Genomic DNA, 18,631 nt, shown 5'->3' with positions numbered 1-18,631 from the left:
CGAATTCCGAAGAATAGTGACTTTAAAAATATTCCTCATTCCGTATAATGATATATATATATATACAGTGTATTTAAAATATTCCCAAATTTCGTAGAATGGTATCTTTCAGATATTCCTCATTCCGTAGAATGGCATATTTAGAATATTCCCCAATTTCGTAGAATGGTATCTTTCAGATATTCCTCATTCCATAGAATGGCATATTTAGAATATTACCCATTTTCGTAGAATTGTATATTTTAAATATTCCCCAATTTCGTAGAATGGTATCTTTCAGATATTCCTCATTCCATAGAATGGCATATTTAGAATATTCCCCAATTTCGTAGAATGGTATATTTTAAATATTCCCCAATTTCGTAAAATGGTATCTTTCAGATATTCCTCATTCCATAGAATGGCATATTTAGAATATTACCCAATTTCGTAGAATGGTATATTTTAAATATTCCCCAATTTCGTAGAATGGTATCTTTTAAATATTCCCCAATTACGTAGAATGGTATCTTTTAAATCTTCCCCAATTTCGTAGAATGGTATCTTTTAAATCTTTCCTCCTTGGTCATATCCCTTATTTTAACACTCGTAAATATTATCGAAATATTAGCCCCACTCTATTTGGTATTACTGAAGACATAATTAGATATTTTGTTCATTACATTTTTATAGCGAAATATACCCGGTGAGCTTTCATTTGTTTTTTATTCATTGTCGTTTGTTACCACTGTTTTGATTTGTAAAGGTTTTTTCCACCAGTAAAAAATATCACTATTTCAGAATGAATAATTCTCGATATTTGACTGGTAAAAATGTAAAATATTCGAGTTTATACGTAAGTTATATTAAGCATTGCTGTCATTTTTTTTTAGTTTCATTGGGGTATGGAAAAAATTGTTTGCAAACTGTATGAATCCGCGTAGCATATTCTTACATTTTTGATAACAAAATTGTTTCATACCCCTATGGAACTAAATAATGATTGCCATCAATGCTTTAAATTAATTTTTGAAATTGATTTTCAAGATTAAAACATGTTTTATGCTCAATTTAACTGATCTTACAAGGGATTCTTTTTTCATAAATCAATACGCAACGCCAATAGCCGCTTTTCGCGCCATTTTCCGCCATTTTCTCAGACATATGAACAAAAAACTCAACCAATAAGAAAGCGGCATTCAGCTTAAAAACAATAGAAAATTAATCATTTATTTATGGTACTTCAAGCAAAAGCTTTGCTTAAAATATGTATGTTCGATTGAATGAATGTTAACGAATATCAATATACAAGTCGAGTCTCTATCGGTTTAGTTATGTATACTTTTGACAAGATATATGCATCGTTACCAATTTCCTTCTCCATTCTTTCTCTTAACGGTATTATGTGTTACGTGTGTAATCAGTAAGGGGTAGTTAATTGTTCTATACTATGTTTGATTTTCTATACCCCTCATTATAGAATGTTTGCTTATTAAAGCCACTACGTAAACAATAATATTTAAAATTAGGACCCTGCATGGAAATACGAGTGTCCTTAAGTAACCACGGTGTCCGTCTTTGCCGGGTTTATCGCCGGGTAAACAGACACGGTCATTTTGAGGCGTAGTAGTTGGTGACTAGGGATCTACGTTGCCGGCGCAATAACCGACTGCGCTACCGCAGACACCCGTATTTGAGAAATATAATAAAGAGTTAATTTATTAAAGTGTCACACATTTCAAATACATAAAGGATATCAATAGCAAACATGTTTTTGATATGAAGTTTAGGTTAAGTGAGAACTGAGGAAATATTAGATTTTAGTAATCATAAAAAATATGGTTCAATCTACATGTATATTGCATGGGATACGACTAAGTATTCCATACTGTTAGCTGTATACTTAAATACATAAAAGGCAACCTGTTCATGTTTAGGTGTAATATTTGTAACACAAATTTCTCTTCAGTACTACATGTACATAATCCTAAGAACAGACATATATGTCCCCTGATCTATAGAGAACCACACACGTGTATATATGCACACTTAGTATTCAAAAAGACAGGAAAACCTATACATAATCTCAAGACTCACACGTTCTCTGACACCATGTAGATAACCAAACAGCTATATACCTATTTATAATATATAAACTGAGTAGACCAGTGTCAAACAGGTCCGTAATTGACTACTTCCAAGACTCATGTTATATCATAAATGTGTGTGTGCGTATTCACATCGTGTATAAATGCTCACCTAGTACTCAAAATGACTCGTGTCTAGATTGGAAGGTTTTTTAAAGACGCAGTTCTCAACTTAATACAGCATTTAAACACTATTTTGTAATCGTGCATACCAACCACTCGAAAAACGAATGCCCTAATGGTCTTCTTTTCCTTCATATAAACTACAAATTCCGAATTTCGCCCTATTTTGACCGATTAATCAACACAACCGAATTATCCAGCAACATACCTAATTATAGAATGCAAGCATTAATTTTAAAGGAAAAAATATAACTTTATAAAATTTGCCTAAAATCTATTATGCAATGCCAATGCTAATATTATCTAGAATATGTAAATGTAGTGAAAAGTACATGTTTTCCACGTCCAGTAATAATTAATAACTGAAGTTCTATTATGGATCATCTCTAAAAAAAAATGACGTGCAGCCCATTGAAGGACTATAGGTCTCTGTCACCTTGTCGTCAAGAGAAAATGATGAAGTGCATCTGTAAGTGCAGTTCTTGTCCATGCCATAACTTCTATGCCTTTGAAGATATCTTGTCTTATATTTGTATAACCTGATATTCAATGCACTACAGTATGGTGAAAGTTCAAAGGTCAAGGTACCCATTTTTCGAATAATTTCTTATCCGGCAATAATATTTAAACCGTTAAAGATATTATATTCTAATGAAAGCTGATGTATACCGTCAACTGAATAGGTGCAATTCGACCTTGACCTTGAGGTGATTTTATCTTACAAAAGAAATGTCCTACGTCTAACGTGTGATCAATGCGTAACTGGCATAATTGTATGAATGAATTCTTTCATTCGAACCTTGACTTTCAACGGTGTATGATGCGAGTACGTTAAATCGTATTTAACATTCAACTTTGATCTCAAGTGTCATCTACATAGGAGAATCATGTTGAATTTCAAACACGAATAAATATCTAAATATCCCGAGATGTTTGTTTCGACATGTAGTTTCTTAAAATCATCAATCATTTTCTGTAGATGCTAACAGTGTTTCATATAAAGTTTCGTTGTGGAAAGATGAGGCATGGAATAATTCGAAGTCACAGAAATAACCTATCTGAAAAATAGCTGTTGTGCTCATTATTGTTTATAGCACAGGGTAGGAGCATTTGTTTGACCGGATTTGACTTGATGTACGTATAAACACTTATTTTGTTTTGACATTGAAATGCAATGTGAATGATATTACACAAATGTTGCAAAAAGGGATACATTTCAATCAATAAAAATACTCTTTTATCATACTTTTAAGACATCTGATCAAAGTAAGAAGGACATTTTTAAAATAAATTGTTAAACTTGTCAGTATTGGATCTTTTTTGAAATATGCATCTTTTTCCTCAAACTTAACGGTTGAACTTTTCCCTCAAAAAGCAGTCTTTTAGCATGTCTAGAGTTCTTTCTAACGTCTAATGAGAGCATCTTTGATGTTTGAAATACAGTCAAACCTGTCTATAAAGGCCATCCAAGGGAAGCAACAAAAGTGCCCTTTATAGACAGGTGCCCTTTATATAGAGGTTCCATTCATACTGTGAAATTTGATCACCAGTAGCCCTTTATAAAGTATAACAAGCTATAAAATAAGGTTCACATTTTATTACAGTATTAAATAAATACATATATACAGCACCATTTTATACTATTGCTCAACATAAAAATTACATTTAATTAAAAAACAGTAACAATTCTGTAAAACATTTACCAAGCTTAAGATAATGCTAATGTAAAATGTTACATAAAACACTACTCATTGATCACAGTTAATTCCACAGCACTATTTGTTTACCCAATCAATGTATCAATATTGCACCAATTCTAATCAATAAATACACTACATACTGCATCATATTATAAAACATAAAAATTACATCCGTCGAAGAGTGAGTTCATCCAAGCCTTCCGGTTGTTGCGATGTACCTCATTATATGCCACAATTGTGTTGTATTATTGGCAACCACCATTTGCATTTCAAGGTCAAAATAAAATCGGTGTTTATACATATTATAAAGTCAAATCTGGTTAAACTAATGCTTCTATTGTGTGCTTTAGACATCTTTGAGCAAAACGACATGGCCATTTTGTGCAATATATGCGATACAAATGATCTAATTATGTCACCTTGAAATATGCATTTTGGCATGTGTTGTTGAAATAAACAAACAGTGCGACAATATTACGTATTAACAACAAGTCCTACGGTTTTCAACGATGTATACTAAAGCTGATCAAAATTACTTATGTTAAATTGCACCATTGTACGATTTTATAGTCTTGTAAACTTTTACTGTTTTGACTGGATTTGCTATTTAGATGCTCCTTAAACAGGTAGTTATGTAGCAATGGAACATATTTTTAATGATAAACATTTCTTTTATACCATTGCTCGATATTATTTACTTACATTTGCTTCAGTAAGAGATATGTCCGAACTTCTTCTATATATGCCTAGTGGTTCCGTTATCACCCCCAGCAATACCAGTTACTTCTCATTTGAGACAATCGCGTAATTCGGATATGACCTATATTTGTATGGCGAGTGTCGTCGGTGAAATTACGTAGAAGATTTTCCAACAACCATCATATTTTCAAAAAATGCTGCATGTCAAGTGATTAACTGTAACGTCTGTTTCTGTAGTTCATATACATATATGTATCTACATGTCTGATGGTGTCATTGTTACAAGACCTGAAGTGTTGACTTTGCCTAGATTTGCATGGTGGGTTTTATCCAATAATACGAAGATGCGCATAATCTTTTCTCTTCAATAACCAAGTTGTCTAGGACCTGTAGTATGCTGGGCTGAATGACTACGAAGTTCGCTCAAATGAACGACCTTGACTTACATTCATGGTCACAAGAATCCAATGTGTTAAACTATTTGAATGAGTTCTCAATAACCAAAAGGCCAAAGTTCCTGACATGTGGAATGCTGGGCTAAAAGGTTACCAGGTTTGTTCAAATTTTGGACCTTTACCTTGATTCAAAGTCACAGGGGTGAAAAGGGCTAAAAGCTTTGAATGAAATATCAAAAACAAAAAGGCCCAGAGAACCATGGCGCCTATAGAATGCTGTGCTGAAGGACTATGAATGTAGGCTAAAATCGTTAAACGAGTTTCCAATAACCAAGAGGTCAAGGAACCTGACGGTAGGCCTGTAGAATGTTGGGGTTAAGGGCTACCAGATACGTTCAAATTAATGACCTTGACCTACATCTTAGGCCAAATATGCTAACATATTTAAACGAATTCTCAATAATCAGAAATATATTTGGATAAATAGCTGCCAATCTAGGGCAATGTATCGAAAAAAATGTATATTTCTCAAGGTCATTGAAATAAAAGATGTTTGACCTTAAACTCACTTCTCGGATTAATGCTAAATGAGCGACACAGACCTATTGGGCCTCTCGAAATAGCTTGCGTTAAATCGTGTAATACTATGTCGTTTACGTTCTTCCTTGATAGGAATAGCCTGCAGCCCAATTTCCTTGAAATAATTTGTTTTTATAAAATATTTTGAAATAAAACGTTTGTTTGTTTGTGACACCCTGTTATATGTTTGTGACACTCTGTTGGATGTTTGTGACACTCTGTAAGATGTTTGTGATATTCTGTAAGATGTTTGTGACACTCTGTAAGAAGTTTGTGACACTCTGTAAGTTATTTGTGACACTCTGTAAGATGTTTGTGATATTCTGTAAGATGTTTGTGACACTCTGTAAGATGTTTGTGACACTCTGTAAGATGTTTGTGACACTCTGTAAGATGTTTGTGACACTCTGTAAGATATTTGTGACACTCTGTTAGATGTTTGTGAAACCCTGTTAGATGTCTGTGACACTCTGTTAGATGTTTGTGACACTCTGTTGGATGTTTGTGATATTCTGTTAGATATTTGTGACACTCTGTAAGATGTTTATGACTCTCTGTAAGATATTTGTGACACTCTTTTAGATGTTTATGACACTCTGTAAGATATTTGTGACACTCTGTAAGATATTTGTGACACTCTGTAAGATGTTTGTAACACTCTGTAAGATGTTTGTAACACTCTGTTAGATGTTTGTGATATTTTGTTAGATATTTGTGACACTCTGTAAGATGTTTATGACTCTCTGTAAGATATTTGTGACACTCTTTTAGATGTTTATGACTCTCTGTAAGATATTTGTGACACTCTGTAAGATATTTGTGACACTCTGTAAGATGTTTGTAACACTCTGTTAGATGTTTGTGATATTTTGTTAGATATTTGTGACACTCTGTAAGATGTTTGTGACACTCTGTTAGATATTTTTGACACTCTGTAAGATGTTTATGACTCCCTGTAAGATATTTGTGACACTCAGTTAGATGTTTATGACTCTCTGTATGATATCTGTGACACTCTGTAAGATGTTTGTGACACTCTATAAGATGTTTATGACACTGTGTATGATATTTGTGATATTCTGTTATATGTTTGAGACACTCTGTAAGATATTTGTGACACTCTGTAAGATGTTTATGACTCTCTGTATGATATCTGTGACACTCTGTAAGATGTTTGTGACACTCTATAAGATGTTTATGACACTCTGTATGATATTTGTGATATTCTGTTATATGTTTGAGACACTCTGTAAGATGTTTGTGACACTCTGTTAGATGTTTGTGACATTCTGTTAGATGTTTGTGACACTCTGTTAGATGTTTATGACTCTCTGTAAGATATTTGTGACACTCTGTAAGATATTTGTGACACTCTGTAAGATGTTTGTGACACTCTGTAAGATATCTGTGACACTCTGTAAGATGTTTGTGACACTCTGTAAGATGTTTGTGACACTCTGTAAGATATTTGTGACACTCTGTAAGATATTTGTGACACTCTGTAAGATGTTTGTGACACTCTGTTAGATGTTTGTGACACCCTGTTAGATGTTTGTGACACTATGTAAGATGTCTGTGACACTCTGTAAGATGTTTGTGATATTCTGTAATATGTTTGAGACACTCTGTAAGATATTTGTGACACTCTGTAAGATGTTTGTGACACTCTGTAAGATATTTGTGATATTCTGTAATATGTTTGAGACACTCTGTAAGATATTTGTGACACTCTGTAAGATGTTTGTGACACTCTGTTAGATGTTTGTGACATTCTGTTAGATGTTTGTGACACTCTGTAAGATGTTTATGACTCTCTGTAAGATATTTGTGACACTCTTTTAGATGTTTATGACTCTCTGTAAGATATTTGTGACACTCTGTAAGATATTTGTGACACTCTGTAAGATGTTTGTAACACTCTGTTAGATGTTTGTGATATTTTGTTAGATATTTGTGACACTCTGTAAGATGTTTGTGACACTCTGTTAGATATTTTCGACACTCTGTAAGATGTTTATGACTCCCTGTAAGATATTTGTGACACTCAGTTAGATGTTTATGACTCTCTGTATGATATCTGTGACACTCTGTAAGATGTTTGTGACACTCTATAAGATGTTTATGACACTGTGTATGATATTTGTGATATTCTGTTATATGTTTGAGACACTCTGTAAGATATTTGTGACACTCTGTAAGATGTTTATGACTCTCTGTATGATATCTGTGACACTCTGTAAGATGTTTGTGACACTCTATAAGATGTTTATGACACTCTGTATGATATTTGTGATATTCTGTTATATGTTTGAGACACTCTGTAAGATGTTTGTGACACTCTGTTAGATGTTTGTGACATTCTGTTAGATGTTTGTGACACTCTGTTAGATGTTTATGACTCTCTGTAAGATATTTGTGACACTCTGTAAGATATTTGTGACACTCTGTAAGATGTTTGTGACACTCTGTAAGATATCTGTGACACTCTGTAAGATGTTTGTGACACTCTGTAAGATGTTTGTGACACTCTGTAAGATATTTGTGACACTCTGTAAGATATTTGTGACACTCTGTAAGATGTTTGTGACACTCTGTTAGATGTTTGTGACACCCTGTTAGATGTTTGTGACACTATGTAAGATGTTTGTGACACTCTGTAAGATGTTTGTGATATTCTGTAATATGTTTGAGACACTCTGTAAGATATTTGTGACACTCTGTAAGATGTTTGTGACACTCTGTAAGATATTTGTGATATTCTGTAATATGTTTGAGACACTCTGTAAGATATTTGTGACACTCTGTAAGATGTTTGTGACACTCTGTAAGATGTTTGTGACACTCTGTTAGATGTTTGTGACATTCTGTTAGATGTTTGTGACACTCTGTAAGATGTTTATGACTCTCTGTAAGATATTTGTGACACTCTGTAAGATATTTGTGACACTCTGTAAAATGTTTGTAACACTCTGTAAGATGTTTGTAACACTCTGTGAGATGTTTGTGACACTCTTTTAGATGTTTGTGACACTCTGTAAGATGTTTGTGACACACTGTAAGAAATTTGTGATATTCTGTAATATGTTTGTGACACTCTGTAAGATGTTTGTGACACTCTGTAAGATATTTGTGACACTCTGTAAGATATTTGTGACACTCTGTAAGATGTTTGTAACACTCTGTAAGATGTTTGTGACACTCTGTAAGATGTTTATGACTCTCTGTATGATATCTGTGACACTCTGTTAGATGTTTGTGACATTCTGTTAGATGTTTGTGACACTCTTATTTGAATCATTTCAGTACTAACAAGAGGATTCCATTACTGTCACCATCATGGGATACACGGAACGGCTGATAGCCTGTTTCATCATTCTCGCGTGTGCTTCTAAAGGTATGTCCTTTTGTCAGTTAAATATTTCAAATCTCTCCACTAAGTAGATACTAAATCGTGTTGATGGCAAATAGTATAAATAGCACGGGATTTAAAATGTTCTCCCTTATTTGAATCACATGTCTGCAGTAGTTCCCTATATCAACATTAATATTTGTTTTATTTACACGTCATTATTCACATGCAATTCTAACTCAGGATCAATAAACCGAGGATAAGATACATGTATATGGATCTGCAGAGAGACCATATGGTCCGAGGAGTAAGCTTCTTCAGCCTTATTGACGCCACCCACAACAAAAATACAGGTCAAATTCGGGTTAAGTCACAATTTTAAAATTAGAAATTGGTTGGAGATCTGAAAAAAAAAAATGACTGTCAAAGCTTAACAGCAAAGTATACAATTTACTACTACGTTTATCAGCGGCTACCATAAGAGGAGACCGTGTTCCCCAGGCCCTACACATTCCATACGTCTTTTATACTTGAATTCATACATCTGCATGAGTTAAACATACATTCGTTTTGGCATACATAACTAATCGACCACGCATGTGCAGCTTATGGGCATAAATAAAAGAAAACCAAAAGGAAAAGCTTACTTTATTGTATCTATGTATTCAGATTCTTGATATTCATTTAAAGGCCGTGTTCGCAACCATTGGACAAACACCCGTTATATTACACTTAGGTTTTAGCATGCTTTCCATTTAATTCCGCTGGAGTCCTCCCCTTTTGGAATTACAGTGCAGTAATATTTGGTTTTCTTTGATTTGATTAATGCTTTTAATGAATTGTTGAGTTTTATATAACTGTTAGCAATACATCGTGTTGTTTGAATTTTCATTTTTGTTTAATGTATATACAATTTTCATTACGTTTAGTTCGAGCACAGTGTTCCGGGTCACCCACGGATATCACTATATCAACCTATGAAATAGGTTCATTTACGTATCCAAGCAGCGGGTTGTACACACAGTAAGTAGAGGGCGTCTCAGAAAGTTTCTTAATAAATCTCTGTGCTTATAAATGCTTCATTCTTACCTTAATAGCCATAGAAATCTGTTGTATAAATCATACTAACGACACATTTATTAACCCATCTCATTACTGTAAAAGAGTATGTAAGCGAAGGGTTCTTTTTTGTTAAAATTTATATAGTAAAACATCTCAAAACCAGAAGTATGAAGTGTATTGTCATGATATGACACTTAGGTATGTTTAAAATTCCCTACAGATTATCTATAATTATTGTTATACTCATTTTTGTTTTTTTTACCAGTGAAATATCGAAAAATATTCAATCTAAAACAGTGCTATTTTTCACTAGCGAAAAACATATTTTTTATTGAATTGACCAATCGGATCACTGCTTACAAGCGATAAAAGGGAATGTTAAGATTTGCATATAACTCTCCATCATGTAACTAAGAGAACAACAAGATGGCGGATCTTCTAACGCTTCTCGGTAAATTTGTCTTACGTTTTACACTTAGCTCGCGACTTCCTATTGATCGATATGGCCGAAAGTACATTTAATGCATCGAAGATTCCTTGTCTGGAAACAGATTATTCACAGAATATGTGGTTGTTTCAAATATTCAAACACCCATCGTCGCTCGCCAAGGCTTCTGATTACGTTACACTCCACGAACCCTTCGCAGATATAGTCGTGTTCAAATCGTGCCTTAGGAGTCCCAGGGCATCCCGTCAAATCGCGTTTTACATTCAGGCTTGGTTTCGTCGTAAACAAAAATTGGGGCGCCAAGTACAGAGATACTTTGTCGACTATGTCATGGCATTTTATCTAAATACAGATACGTACAATATTTGGGGAATCAGTCGGAGTGCCACATCAGTTGATAAAAGTTATTGAACACATATCTCATCAAAATGACACAAGCCACCATGTGTGTGTTGTAAACATCACCGATGAGGTACATCGGTAGCACTCGTTTTGATTGGTCGAACATTTCATGCATAAAGGATGGTAATTTCGAATCTCCTCTAGAGGGCCAGAACTGACGACTATATCTGCCAAGGGTTCGTTGAGTGTAACGTAACCAGAAGCCTTGACTAGGGAATATGTCAAAAACCATCCTCGTTTACTCGTAACATTGACGGTGTTTTTTTCATGACGTTTTTCATCCAACCATTTTAATTCCTAGGCAAGACTGCAATTTGAATCAGCTCAGAGTTTGAAAATTCGCATACTTAACAAGAAATAATCATAACAAACTCATCGGTCTCAAAACTGATTGGTACAACTAGCACTGGGGACCAAGGGGATCCTACTCATCAAGTCAAAGAGATATTCTTTTAGTACTTAAAATTGAACTGGATCAACTAGGGACTTTAAGGGGAACCTACACATGATAACAAACTTTAAATATCAAAATCCAAGATAGCCACTTGTCAGGCATTTTGTTTGCCAGATTAAACACGAATGGACGTCGCCTACTTGCTTTTACTTCGGTCCCAGGTCTCTCCGAATCGTGAAAAATCCATTCCTTTCTCTTGTCTATTGGGAATTTATGGGATGAAAGTCTTGTGGTCATGTCTTGCACTATAGATGCACATCGGCACACTTGTACACGGAGCTCTCTGTACTTGAGTGTGTGTTTTGCGGTGCTCGACAACTTACTTGCATTCCTAGCCTCGTTTTGCATATTGTGGGTCTCATAGCCGCGAAAAAAGGGCTTTGAAACACTTCACTAGGCACGGGTTTTCATAGCAAAAACAAAAAGAAAGGCCACGTAATGCTTTCCGTCATTGAACCTGCCCTTGGTGTTGATATTAAAACTTATATGAAACTACATCTTACAAAACGTTCAAGGGGAGTTACTTTGGTTGAAGGGTAGTTTACCATAGGAGTGCTGCTTCCGGTTTCTGGACCATACTATTATATTTTGTATGACGTATGGAAAGGGAGGTAACTCTGTCTGAGGATGTCATTTCCAAGTATAAAGAGAGTTTCGCTCTATTTCAATGTGGATTATTGCTACAAATTTACGTTTTGGAGATTATAATATGTAATTTGGTTTGAACTCGAGGCCGATAGGTTTAAAGAGTTTAAACAAATGTTCAACAAATAATCAAGACGGCTGCTTGCTGTGGGGAATTGGCACTCCCATTTGAAACAACTGACCAATCAGATGATCACAACTCCCTAGGAAGGGGGGAAAACTCCCACTTACATCATGACAAATAAATTATCAAAGGGGGATATAACTCCTACGTAATACTTACATGTATAGGTGTTTCCAATGCGTAAATTAAGCTAAATGCTCAGCTGCACCTTATAATTCATCGTTTGTAATATCGCTTAATATTCTGCCTTTAACCCCTTAACTCCCAGGATTTTTTAATGGAACTGAAAAAAATCCGACATTTTGGTTCATCATGATTTTTCACCCTTTTGCGTCAACATTCTTGGTAAACAACCCAGATATATTTAGAAACTTGAGAATATAACCTTTTCAAATTTAATAACAAAAGTGGTGTTTTTGCATTATTGACGTTACCATGGTAACCAAAACTTATGATTTTATGAACAAAGTTACTTATTTCATATGTTTATACATTTTAAGCCACTGAGAGTGAATTTAGTGCTAGTTTATCAAATTAATAATATATCAGACTCTTCAGGAAGGAGGATGAACACAAATAAAAGTAGTATTTTCTTTTTATTTGCAGTTGTTGTCATAGTTACTGACTGAAATTAAAAGCAGTGATTATTGTTAAAAAGTTTTTATTTCCGTTTTATCTGCCTAGACTTCATTGTAAGAAATTTGATTTTGTATTACAGGTATAATGGTTTAGTCAGCAGTCTATCTATATAGTGAATCTTGTAAAGAGGACCTATCAAGGTTTTATGGCAAAACTTCTATTTTTTTTTATTTAAAACGTTACCATGGCAACCAGAAGTGAAAATACGTAAAAATGCGATATTTTACTTGGAAAAACATGCGCATGTGCTCCCATCTGAATAAAAATGTAAAATGTAAAACAGTTTGCAGCTTAGAGTGCTGTATATGATTATAAATGTTAATTATAAATCATATTCATAAGTAGGTTGTTGTTTTCATGGTTTTAACATTAATAATCAATCTTTCGAAAGTTATATTCAGTTATATTTATTCCTTTCCTATTTTATGGTTTTAGTCAACAGCTTACATGTGCCTCCAAATCATGATATTGAAGCTGTTTTTATCAATGTGAATTTTACCATTATGTACATTGCAGAAAATGTAAAATTGCAATTCCTCTCTTCAACATGTAGAATCTATGTACATTCTGTATCCATTTTTGGTTACCATGGCTACCAATTTAGCAGGTGACCATTTTGATGTTTCAGGTCTTCTTCACTTGTTGTATTTGTTCTAGTTTCTCAACACTTATCATAATTAGCCACTTGTTCACAGAGATAGGACGATTAACAAAAAGGTCATAATAACTAGCATCTGGTACTACTATTATACTAAAAACAGATTTACTGATAAAAATTAAAATTATTGAAGGCATGCAAATCAAATGGTTATAACCATCTTTGCTCATCATTCTGTGTGTGTATGTCTTCCTGGTTGAGAAATCCTAGACTTAATTCATAGACAATAGACATGAAGAAATATAGACAAGTGAAGAAAGTCCAAGTTCCCCAAAGGAACATAGGTATTGATGAAAATTTCAGTTTGAATAATCCAGTTTGGCAGACAAACAAGTTGATTGATATAAACACTTGAACTTTGCTGGTTACATGTTTATTATGGATTATAAAGAATTCTGAACTATATTTATTACATGGCCAGGCAAGCCATATTTGGTATAAATGATATATTGATGTACCATGTTTTTGAAAATAATAATTTACTTAAGATCAAAATTACATGATTCAACTTGGAAGCAGTTGAAAAACAACACCAACACAAATATTAAGTTATGTAATTTTAATCAATGACACAGAACAGTGGGAGATGGTAGCTAAGGGAAAATATCCCTAAATCTGCTGTCTCTGGTGGCAGGGGATGGCATTTATCCTCTAGTATTGGTCACACCACAAATATCCACATAAATAAAGTCCTAAAGCTGATGTACCTGAAATTTGAAATGGGAGAAAATCAATATTATAAGCATCCAGATACATGTATATACACTAATAAAATATCTTATTTGCAAGGCATTACAGATTTATTCTAAAGAACATGGTTATGTATAATGCTCACTTCAAAATTTCAAATGAAACAGTCAATAATGAAGTATAGGAAATGAGCTCACATACATATAGAAAAGCAGAAAATAATGATCAATTTAAACAAAACCAAATATCCTCAGAAGCTATAAGATAATAAACATTTTAATTGTAGTGAATTTGTAATTAGATAAATCTATTAGCTTACCTTTGATGTCATATATTAGGCAGAATCATCCATAAGCCAATGTTCAAATTAAATGTTGTACACCAAGCTTGCTAGTAAAATTGAGACAGCTCCAGACCTTACAAGTAAGGGGAATACCTGAAACACAAAATACACTTTATTCAAATGTTGTTGATTGCTTGTTTCACATGGTCCTGTTTAAAAAATACAACAAAAAAAAAAGAAAAAAACTTTAGATATCATTAATGTGGAATATTTTAAAAAGCCTTGAAATGAACTTTTAGAAAGTTAAACAAACATGCCCATCCCACCAACCAAGTCTGCATTTCAAATACTCATAACATTGTTCTGAAAATCCAAATAAGCACACCAATGAGTTTCTTCTTGCCCTACTGCCAGACATTAGACATTTTGATGGTAAGATCATTATGTCTCATAAAGGACATCTCTCTATCTAAGTGTCTTATGTTTGGTGCTTAGGTCAGAGGAAACTCGGGTTACTCTCAAAAAAGAGAAATACACGTTATAACCCTGCTTCAGTGTCCCACTCCTCACTAATAATAACTGTGAAAGCTAGTAATTACTTATTGTTTCTGTCTTGTGTGCATCCTTAGAGGATTACTCATAATGAAGCATAAAATGATAATTACTAGCTAACCAGCATTATATCTGCCAACACAAGTATCTGCCTATCTTTGATTTATTCAAATTATTTGCTTTCAACAATTAATGTTCCCAGCCTTTACTGGCATAGAATACTTACTGAAACATGTACAACTACACATATCTCTACACGCATCAGTCTATTTCACATACAAAAGTCTGACACAACATATAATGCTTGAATTCGGACAAAAGCTGGGGTGTGTCACATGTTGATCCTCATCCATTTGTAGTAAGCACAGTAACAATAAAAACACTTTATATATATGGGGGTAGGGATATGAGCCCTAACATGAATATATATATAAGAATCCAACCTATATCAGCACACCATGATCCAAACATTGTAGAATTCACAACCAGCTAAACTCAAGAACAGCTATTTGATATTTTCAGTAATCCTCTATCACCTCTTTTATCAACCATACCATGTGACTTTTTTCTGAATTTATATACCACTGTTGCAAAACTGAAATTCTATGAATAGGTCTCACTTTTTCATCTCCCATGTATTTTTCATAATGTGAAATGCAATAAACGCAAATTCATCCAATTTTAGTTGATACATGCATGTACAGAAATTTGGCAAAAACATCAAGAACGTTTTACTATTTGTACATACAAACATATTTAATATACTGATGTAAAAATTAGAAATTAAATTCATAGAGATAAATATTGACAATTCTGATACAAAATACTGTATATCTGCCAACACAAGTATCTGCCTATCTTTGATTTATTCAAATTATTTGCTTTCAACAATTAATGTTCCCAGCCTTTACTGGCATAGAATACTTACTGAAACATGTACAACTACACATATCTCTACACGCATCAGTCTATTTCACATACAAAAGTCTGACACAACATATAATGCTTGAATTCGGACAAAAGCTGGGGTGTGTCACATGTTGATCCTCATCCATTTGTAGTAAGCACAGTAACAATAAAAACACTTTATATATATGGGGGTAGGGATATGAGCCCTAACATGAATATATATATAAGAATCCAACCTATATCAGCACACCATGATCCAAACATTGTAGAATTCACAACCAGCTAAACTCAAGAACAGCTATTTGATATTTTCAGTAATCCTCTATCACCTCTTTTATCAACCATACCATGTGACTTTTTTCTGAATTTATATACCACTGTTGCAAAACTGAAATTCTATGAATAGGTCTCACTTTTTCATCTCCCATGTATTTTTCATAATGTGAAATGCAATAAACGCAAATTCATCCAATTTTAGTTGATACATGCATGTACAGAAATTTGGCAAAAACATCAAGAACGTTTTACTATTTGTACATACAAACATATTTAATATACTGATGTAAAAATTAGAAATTAAATTCATAGAGATAAATATTGACAATTCTGATACAAAATACTGTATATCTGCCAACACAAGTATCTGCCTATCTTTGATTTATTCAAATTATTTGCTTTCAACAATTAATGTTCCCAGCCTTTACTGGCATAGAATACTTACTGAAACATGTACAACTACACATATCTCTACACGCATCAGTCTATTTCACATACAAAAGTCTGACACAACATATAATGCTTGAATTCGGACAAAAGCTGGGGTGTGTCACATGTTGATCCTCATCCATTTGTAGTAAGCACAGTAACAATAAAAACACTTTATATATATGGGGGTAGGGATATGAGCCCTAACATGAATATATATATAAGAATCCAACCTATATCAGCACACCATGATCCAAACATTGTAGAATTCACAACCAGCTAAACTCAAGAACAGCTATTTGATATTTTCAGTAATCCTCTATCACCTCTTTTATCAACCATACCATGTGACTTTTTTCTGAATTTATATACCACTGTTGCAAAACTGAAATTCTATGAATAGGTCTCACTTTTTCATCTCCCATGTATTTTTCATAATGTGAAATGCAATAAACGCAAATTCATCCAATTTTAGTTGATACATGCATGTATAGAAATTTGGCAAAAACATCAAGAACGTTTTACTATTTGTACATACAAACATATTTAATATACTGATGTAAAAATTAGAAATTAAATTCATAGAGATAAATATTGACAATTCTGATACAAAATACTGTATATCTGCCAACACAAGTATCTGCCTATCTTTGATTTATTCAAATTATTTGCTTTCAACAATTAATGTTCCCAGCCTTTACTGGCATAGAATACTTACTGAAACATGTACAACTACACATATCTCTACACGCATCAGTCTATTTCACATACAAAAGTCTGACACAACATATAATGCTTGAATTCAGACAAAAGCTGGGGTGTGTCACATGTTGATCCTCATCCATTTGTAGTAAGCACAGTAACAATAAAAACACTTTATATATATGGGGGTAGGGATATGAGCCCTAACATGAATATATATATAAGAATCCAACCTATATCAGCACACCATGATCCAAACATTGTAGAATTCACAACCAGCTAAACTCAAGAACAGCTATTTGATATTTTCAGTAATCCTCTATCACCTCTTTTATCAACCATACCATGTGACTTTTTTCTGAATTTATATACCACTGTTGCAAAACTGAAATTCTATGAATAGGTCTCACTTTTTCATCTCCCATGTATTTTTCATAATGTGAAATGCAATAAACGCAAATTCATCCAATTTTAGTTGATACATGCATGTACAGAAATTTGGCAAAAACATCAAGAACGTTTTACTATTTGTACATACAAACATATTTAATATACTGATGTAAAAATTAGAAATTAAATTCATAGAGATAAATATTGATAATTCTGATACAAAATACTGTATTGATGAAATTTATTGTAACCCCCCCCCCCCCCCAACACACCCACAAAACAAAACAAATAAATGAAACAAGAACTAAATCGATGTTTTTAATGTGAATATTGTTTTAACTGGTCATATTTCATTTGGAGCCAATATACAAATGTAGGCCTATCTTGTAACACAATAAATGAAATTAAAGCAATATTACATGCAGATACTCATGTAAACATATGACATGAATATATATTTGTAAAAAAAATACATATAAGATATTGCTTGTACTTTTTGTATTCTCGTGTCTATAGAACTTCACTTTATGTACCTTATCTACGTTATGTTCATCTGTAGGCCTATCTGAACATGATTGTTTGTCTGTTTGTGTCCATATACAGGGTACGTCCGCAGCTCTTCATAATGCCCAGTGTCACCTCACAGTTTGTTAGTTGAGTTGACAGTGCATGGTCACTGCATATTGTTTTGGTGACGACTTGTATCGGTAATATGTTCGGTCCGCGAAAACAATCGGCACCAGGCACATGTCTATCCCACCATTTAGAAACCGAAAGTGATCATCTAGAAAATACCCGATTACTATAAATAGATTTTTCTGTCGTCGGCTTTATTTTTATTTATTCATTTTTTTTTTAATTATTTGTATTCAAAATATGTGCTATCACAAAAGTGCCACAAAAGTTATGTTTCCTGATGAAACCAAGACCATATAGATCTATTGCGTTATGAAAACAGCAGAAACTAAAAGTTGTCGATCGTATTCGCGCAGGTGCT

The 18,631-nt window shown here is 33.5% G+C and overlaps 1 protein-coding gene and 1 long non-coding RNA gene across 2 annotated transcripts in view; one reads left to right on the top strand and one right to left on the bottom strand.

Annotated features, from left to right (window-relative positions):
* Positions 1-18,631, top strand: part of LOC117344221 (embryonic protein UVS.2-like) — a 43,553-nt gene that overhangs the window by 9,559 nt on the left and 15,363 nt on the right. Inside the window, exons 2-3 of the mRNA XM_033906892.1 lie at positions 8,926-9,016; positions 9,901-9,994. Coding sequence (XP_033762783.1) covers positions 8,959-9,016; positions 9,901-9,994 — 152 coding nt within the window. The 5' untranslated portion in view covers positions 8,926-8,958. The remainder of the gene's footprint in view (positions 1-8,925; positions 9,017-9,900; positions 9,995-18,631) is intronic.
* On the bottom strand, positions 13,948-18,435 carry LOC117344223. Its single transcript, XR_004536129.1, has 3 exons — positions 18,168-18,435; positions 14,413-14,529; positions 13,948-14,110 (listed from the first exon to the last, which is right to left on the bottom strand). It is a non-coding gene; the product is annotated as an uncharacterized LOC117344223 (long non-coding RNA).

The sequence above is a fragment of the Pecten maximus genome, chromosome 15 (assembly GCF_902652985.1).
Source record: "Pecten maximus chromosome 15, xPecMax1.1, whole genome shotgun sequence".
Taxonomy (NCBI): domain Eukaryota; kingdom Metazoa; phylum Mollusca; class Bivalvia; order Pectinida; family Pectinidae; genus Pecten; species Pecten maximus.
The sequence above is the reverse complement of the archived record's forward strand: the minus strand, read 5'-3'. Positions and strand labels throughout refer to the sequence as shown.